Below are 7,622 nucleotides of genomic sequence, written 5' to 3'. Positions count from 1 at the left end.
TGTATTGGTCCCTGAGGGGCAGCTTGCTGGGTGATTGACTTGGGAGACCCAGACACAAACAGCTTACTATACATGATGTAAGAATGCTCTTCACACACCCATGCACATTGTACAGGGGCATGTGTGTGTGTGTGTGTGTGCGTGTGCGTGTGCGTGTGTGTGTCCATCCAGCAAATCCCTCCACTCAGTACACTTTTTCAAAGGAGATACTTTTTGGGGAGTGGGTGGCAGCAAGGTGTGAGGTAGAGTGAGATAAACCGATAGGCCCAGAGAAAGGTAGAGAGACAGAGATACAGACTTACAGAGACAGACAGACAGACAGACAGATAAAGAGGAGGACAGACAGACTGAGTGAGAACGAAAGATAGTGACCCCAGAGTTCACCCCTGAAGGGCACCCTGTCCTCCATTGTCTCAAACTCCTTCCAGTAACCTTAGCAACCGACCAGGGGCATGACAGGTGGTGGTGAGGGGAGGGGTGGGTGAGTTAGGTCCCTGGGCTGAGTGGGATTGGGCCCTGGGCTGGGTCTTCTGGTCCTGGGGCCCTGGATCCTGGATCCTGGTCTGGGGCCCTGGATCTTGGGTTGGGGCCCTGGATCTTGAGCTGAGTCCCTGGCTGGGTCTCTGCATCTCAGGCTGGGTCCCGGAGAGTGTGACAATAACAGGAGCTGACGAGTGAAGCTCAGAGGCAGCAGGCTTCTCCTTGGCTCATCCATTCCACGCACCGTCAGCTCCACACGGGTCACATTCTCCTGCTGTCGGCGTTCTATCAATAATAGAGGGGCTGGAGTCTCCTGCCTCTACTGCCATTGGCTCCACGCTGCCTCCTTCCCTCTCAGGGACTCTGTGTGTGTGTTTGTGTGTGTGTGAGAGACAGAGAGAGAGAGAGAGAGAGAGAGAGAGAGAGAGAGAGAGAGAGAGAGAGAGAGAGAGAGGGAGCGAATGTGGGTGTGTGTGTGTGTGTGGGGGGGGGGGGTGGATGGTGTAAGTGTGATAGAGAAAGTGTGAGAGAGTTTGTGTGTGTGGGTGTGTGTGTGTGTTTCAGCTCGGTCTCCCCAGCAATTTAACAGTGCTCTCATCCCCATTCTGTCAGGGACTGTCTTCTCTGCATGAGAACATCTCAGGCAAACTTAACTTTCTTATGCTCCCTCTCTTGGTCTCTCTGTGTGTGTCTCTCTATTTTTCTCTCACCTTTTCTCTCTCTCTGTCTCCCTTTTGTTTTCTTTCTCTATTCAATTTCTATTAAGTTTTAATGTCGATGCTTTATTGGCAGGACACAAATACTTTGGATATTGTCAAAGCAAACCGAGATAATTGATAATTGGTAACGGAACACATACAGACCTCCCCCCAAAAAAACTTCACATCCCTCTGTATCTTTTCCTGACACTCACTCTCTCTTTTTCACTCCCGCTAACCCTCTCAGTCAGAACAACACACTACGAAAACAATTACATATTTTATTAATAATCTGTGTTTGTTTCCATCAGATTTTGGCCTGTATGGGTCAAATTCAAACCATACCTACACATTTAACCAACACAGCACATTTGTTTGGAAAAACTAAAACAACGAGTTAAATTGCAGATTATGCAAAAGCAGTCCTTCAGACACACACTCGCTTTCCTGCGTGATAAATAGCCTCAGCTGTCAACAGGCGCTGAATAATACATAGGTCGTCAGTCGCCACATGCTACCGGATTGTCTTCGACTCGGTTTACGACATAGCAGCCGTATTAATGCGCACACTGGGTCACACCGTCCTTGGTCAGATGGTTCCAGGTGCTTCTCTCTAGCCTCTCCACAACCGAATGGACACAAGCAAACTCCAAAAGCGTCCAGTACTCACTGATGTCTGGCAGTTTCGGGGAGATTAAAGAAGGTGACGGCGTAACATGGGGGATGTCCGCTGACCTAAAGTGTTGATTTAAAAAACAAGATTGAAACAGAGTAGGAATACAGACAAAACACGATAACAAGGCTGTTTCTTTTGTAATTTATATTTTTATATTGAGGTATAAGACTAGCCTGATACACAGGCCTAACTAATCGTAATTGCTTTAGTACAGCCCTCTTTAGGCGACTCCCTTAGCATCAGTAATAACGCATAGCCTAAGCTATTCATCCAATCTTAAAATCAAAGAGAATATTCATGTAGGCCTATCACACGTTTTCATGTTAACGGCAGAATGTTGCTCCTCCCGGCTATACCGGATCCCGGGGGGGGGGGACTGCAACACTGATCCAACTCTCCTGTTCATATAACCAATGTGGTTAGATAAATAAATATTCTTCAATTATCCTTTTTTATTAGCTTGTTTTAAATGTGACCAAATGTTTCCAGTCAAAGTCATTTTTGATAATACTAATAGGCATGTTAATAGTCTCAGCAAGTTGCCTCCTATAACGCTTTAATAAATAGGCTATAGGCCTGTATGAAGAAACTATATGCAGGAAATAAAGGATTTCGATTTACCCAGGAATATTTGACTGCAGTTATAGCCTTACATTGAACGTATTGAAATGTAGGCCTATAGCCTTGTTTAATTATACTTTTTTTTATCATTGAAAAATTAAGTCTACTAATAAAACACAAATAGAAACTAAACATCGATAGTCTACACGAAAATACATTTAGGCTACATGTCAATTATCTTAGGCTTAAACGAATTTAAGTTTTCAGTCTCTTACCTTGAGCTGCAGAATCATCTTTAGCCCGCGAATCGCGCTCTCCCGAACAGGCTCCGCTTGCTGCCATACTATCAACCTCGGGGATCCTTGCTTCGTTTTATACCAATATATAATTAATATTGCATCGTCATTACTTAATAATTTCAAACCCCACGTTATAACCCCTGTGACATGAGGCCATTCATAATTAAACCAGCTGTAGCACTAATTAGCTGGCGGTGTGAATCACTATAGGCCTCTCGCTTTAAACGTCTGCATCGACATTATGCACTATAGAGACAGATATGTATGCTCTGACTGTATGTTTCATTTTTTATCTCTACAGTGCTTTGGGAATTTATAAATAAAACAGACCAAGTTCCCTCAGAAACACAAGGTTTGAGAAACATCCGGTTTTACAAGGATTCCATCACCTGCATGTCTCGCGGCATGATTTAGGCCTATGCAAAATACTTGGAAAGAAATCTCATGTCCACTGGCCTGAAATATGTTTTACACATTAACCAATCAAATTAGGTAAATGTATTTTCGTTTTTGAATAAAAATTATTCTGGGTTTAATTCAAAACAAACAAAGTGTTGAGGCAAATAATGTGCAAAACAAAAAGTTGTTTGATTCAGTCAGATTTTATAAAATATCAATGATTTATTAAGTTTGAACTGCACACATTTATCAAGTGAAATCCAAGAGTGAAGAAAATACTCCTAGTTGTATCCCTGCATTTTATCCTACTCCTAAACCGTTCACATCAAAATACACAAAATATAGCAGCTTTCTAATAATGCCCCTTGGACGTGCCCCTGTTTGAATAGTGACACTTTGTAAATAATTAAAGAAAATCAAGTAGGCTATGTGACAATGTGATTTTGCTCATTTGCACAGTGAGGTTAACAGAGCACATTCATTACATTTACATTTACATTCATGTGTTTGTATTAAGGTGGTGAGTCAGGGACCCTGCCTTATTATGATCGAATACATAGGCTCCCGACATGTGAGTTAGACTGAAACGCAAAAACGAAAACATTATATTGACAATAGTGATAGAATGAGAATATATTATTTCAGCATCCATAATTCAGACCATAATATGATGGTAATTTCCGTTCGTGTCTTAATTCCTTGAATAGGACTACTTCCGTTTTTCTCTATGACACAATCCAGTGATTTAAAAAAATTATTAAATGAAAAACATCTCCTCAAAATAGACCTTTAGCACAACATGTTAACACCATGAACAACTTGGACTGTGCAAAGTGTTACAGGACAGCGAACCAGACACACAAAATAACAAAGCAGTCTAAATTCTGAGACATCCTAAAGTCGTGATAGTCAATCCAATAGTTTGTAAGTTCCCTGTTCACCTATCCGTCAAAATGTCGTTTTTTATTCATGGAGGCAATTAATGCACTGCCGAATATTTCATCCGTTTCTGTTTCTGGCGTTGATTGCAAAACCACACACGAACCACGTTCTTTTTCAAATCCAGTTTCTCTGCGATCGCTGCGATCTTTTCGGAGGACGGACGCGGCTGGATGGCAAAGTACGCCTCCAAAGAACGCTTCTCCGGCGCGGCGATAGAAGTGCGTTTCCGTTTCCTCTCGTTGCTGCTGAAAAGGTCCGGCTTGTTATTCTTCTCCCGGTAAGCTGCCTCCGCCTCCTCGAGCCAAGCCTGCAGAACCGGTTTGAGCGCGATCATGTTATTGTGAGAGAGGGTTAGAGATTCAAACCTACAGATGGTACTCTGACTTAGGGAGCCCACACCGGGTATCTTCAGGTTGGCCAGCGCCGACCCAACGTCCGCCTGGGTCACCCCCAGCTTTATTCGCCGCTGCTTGAACCGCTCTGCGAAGGCTTCCAGCTCACGTGGATCCGACTCCACGTCGTTGACGCACGCCATGCCGTTGTGCACAGAAAGAGAGTGGGGATGGCCCATGGCCATCGCCTGGTGGAGGTGACCCATGGTCTGGAGGTGGTGTTGATGGGCCTGCGTGCTCATGCCGGACGTGTCCGGAGCCCCCATGCCGCTAACGGAGAGGCCGGAGGACAGGTGATCCAGTAGGTCGTTCTCCAGGACCTGGCTGAGGTGGTGGTGATGGTGCGAGGTGAGGGTAGACGAGTGGGAGATTGGCACCGTGGAGGACGTGGAGGTGCAAGGGACACTGCTCATGGTATGGTAAGTAACGTCTGGCTTGAAAGGGTGGCTCTTGCCGTGAGAGACAATGTCAGCAGCCGCCAGAGCTTCCGCGCGCGCCAGTAGGCTCTCATCAAAGCCACCGAATATATTGCCCTGGAGCTGCAAGCAAGAGTGCGCAGACTGGAGTCAGTGGGGAATTCTGTCAACTCAGGATTAAAAAACATTTTCCAAGCACAGAGGAGAACCCTCCTCAAAGCACAGGTCATAAAAATTAATATGGAAGCTGCAGCTTTGCTTGAATAGACATGTGGATGAGAGAGAAAGAGAGAGGGGCGAGAGAGGAAAGGAGGGAGGGGGGATTCAGAGGTAGAGTAAAAAAGAGACAGCTAGTTAGGGAGCCATAGAGAGTGAAAGAAAGAAAAGGGAGGGGAGGAGAAGAACAGTCCTCTCAGGTATATTTAAAAAACATTTTCCAATTGATATCCTTCTTTTAACCCAAGTCTGAAGAATTTACCCATAAACGTACCTGCGGGGCAGGCAGACACACTCTGCGCATGCCTTCCGAGCTGGCATGCAGGCCAGGGTACTTGGGCTCGTGCAGCGCGGGGTGCATAGTGAAATGCTGCTTGCCGTTCATGGTCATCATCTTCCTCGCGCGCCTAGCAGGTAAGTGGCCCTGGCATGCAGGCAGGCTCGTTCCTCTGGCTCGCGGATGCCAGACTGAGATGTTTCCATTGGCGGCCCCCCCCCCCCCCCCCCCCCCCCCCCCTCATTGCTCATTCCTCAATTTACAAGTTACGAGTCAGGGAGCGGACTGTCTACTCTGCGCAGGCGTGGAGGTTGTAAGATAGCGAGTGCGGTGCAAGAACGGCCCGTGTGAAACTATGAAGATACAGACTCGAAACAAAAATCCGGTGCTAACAACATCTCTGTGGTTCTGCAAACACAAAAAGTTATTTGAAGATTAAAATAAATATGAAATATTTTCATTACTTTAAACTCGCTGTCTTACAATACATTTTCTGTACTTTTGTTAATTATATGAGAAGAGTAAGAAATACTTTACGGACCCGTTTCTGTGAATATAATTAGGCTAAGGAAGTTACTGCTGCCAATGCCCAATGCCTTGACAAGCTGTTCTGAGAAAGGCGCGTGACACTTTCAGCACCATGGAGAGCGCGCGTCTGGCCCCAGCGGGCCTCGAAGACAGGTGATTCCCAGGCAGCTCGAGGAGGGAACTCGACGCCAAAACCGCTCTTCGACATCACAGGGAGTGGCACTTGCAACAGCAGACAGGTGAAAGATGATATTCAGACACTTTACACCATCTGTGACATAGGACAGACATTTACGATATCCCAAAGAGCCTACACAATTCACTATCAAATTTAGAATCCTCAACGTATTGAACGGTAGTTTACCGTTTCGACGGTAAAGTTTATTTGGCTAGTTTATTAAAGTCTAGCTCTGGTCAGAAGGAAGTTTTTTTTTTCCTCATTTATTATATATTTACAATAGTTAATTTTACAGTTAGTTTATGGAGTCGTTGGATGACTTTTATCTGTCAGACACATAGTTAAATCCAACGATGCTAGGTGGCTAGCTGTGTGTAGCCTATAGCCTATGAACCAGACCATGGTTCAGGTCAGTATAACCCATAACCTACTCTTCACCCAGGTAAAAACCTAGTCTCGTTGCGTTTCAAGCGGCTGCCCTGTGCATGCTGCAGCCGAAAGAGGAGCCAGGCTGGCCGGTGACACAGCGCTTCCACATGATCCCGGTGGACCTATCTCCGGTTCCCCAGACACTGAATAATTCAGCAGCGCGGTGGCAGGCATCCATTACCACGCCGCCATGTTCTTATTCATTAGAGATTGAAACAGGCAAGGTCTTTTCTCACCTGTCGACCTGTGGCGGGTCGCCGAGCCAACCAGGTAGGCCTATAGCACTCACCTCCGTTTAGGATGAACACTAGCCTTCTACATTTAGGCAAGGATGAGTGACGACCCTTGAAAAGTAATTCTCCAAGTTCCCTATACCAGCCTGCACACTATAAGATTTAATACAGCATGTTTTATTCCGTTCAAGATGTTACTTTGAATTAACTATAGGCCTATTGCCTCGTCCATTTCTCAGTCACACCAAACAGCTCCCCATTCTCTTCGCGATAACAGTATGTATTATTCAGGCGTTCCTGTGGAATGTTGTCGGGGTTGTCATCCGTGTTCATTCGTCCTGTGTAAGATTGCATCTGACATGTTTTATGGATTTGTTTGTAGCGAGATGTGACAGCTCGCTTTTCTCCTTGACCGCTGCGTATTGTTTTATAGGCCTTCAACTCAAGAACGACCCATCCGATTGTTGCTTGTGCCCCTGTCCGGCGTGCACGTGTCTCACCCCCTACCTTCCTTCTTTTTTTCCGTGGCCGCGCGCTCGTAGGTGAAGTGCTCATCTCTCGGGCGACAGGGGATGCGCGGATGACGATCCGGTGAAACCGGTGGTTGACGTCCTCTCCCACAGGGAAGACAACAGTGCTTGCATTAAACCAAATAGACTCTGAGTGTTTTTCACTTGACTTCCTAAAGTAAGGAATGTGCATGTTTTATTCAACACATTTGAATATGTCAAAGTCAATGTAACCACATTAAACTTGGCCGGGGTATCCACTTTGTTAAATTAGTGTTTGGTTCGGCCCGGTTTTAAAGCCTGGGCTGAGAGGGGCACTGCCCCCCCCAGATGTTCCTTGTGCCCCCCCTCCCAAAATGAAGTTTCCTTCGTTTTGTTTTTTCCCCCAC

General features: G+C 45.7%; 2 protein-coding genes across 2 annotated transcripts in view; one reads left to right on the top strand and one right to left on the bottom strand.

The window, feature by feature from the left end:
- LOC136933706 (homeobox protein MSH-D-like) overlaps positions 1 to 7,622 on the top strand; it is a 300,351-nt gene that overhangs the window by 121,645 nt on the left and 171,084 nt on the right. The window lies entirely within an intron of this gene.
- pou4f3 (POU class 4 homeobox 3) lies at positions 4,093 to 5,473 on the bottom strand. Its single transcript, XM_067228872.1, has 2 exons — positions 5,354 to 5,473; positions 4,093 to 4,986 (listed from the first exon to the last, which is right to left on the bottom strand). Exons 1-2 carry the CDS (start codon positions 5,471 to 5,473, stop codon positions 4,093 to 4,095), a joined length of 1,014 nt encoding a protein of 337 aa, XP_067084973.1.

This window comes from Osmerus mordax, chromosome 25 (genome assembly GCF_038355195.1).
Source record: "Osmerus mordax isolate fOsmMor3 chromosome 25, fOsmMor3.pri, whole genome shotgun sequence".
NCBI lineage: Eukaryota > Metazoa > Chordata > Actinopteri > Osmeriformes > Osmeridae > Osmerus > Osmerus mordax.
The sequence above is the reverse complement of the archived record's forward strand: the minus strand, read 5'-3'. Positions and strand labels throughout refer to the sequence as shown.

What these genes read in the sequence shown, in the direction of transcription:
- pou4f3 (XM_067228872.1), bottom strand. Translation starts at nt 5,473, where the DNA reads ATGATGACCATGAACGGCAAGCAGCATTTCACTATGCACCCCGCGCTG. An exon ending in TGTGTCTGCCTGCCCCGCAG is followed by an intron (nt 4,987 to 5,353) that starts GTACGTTTATGG and finishes TCTTGCTTGCAG; the next exon opens with CTCCAGGGCAATATATTCGG.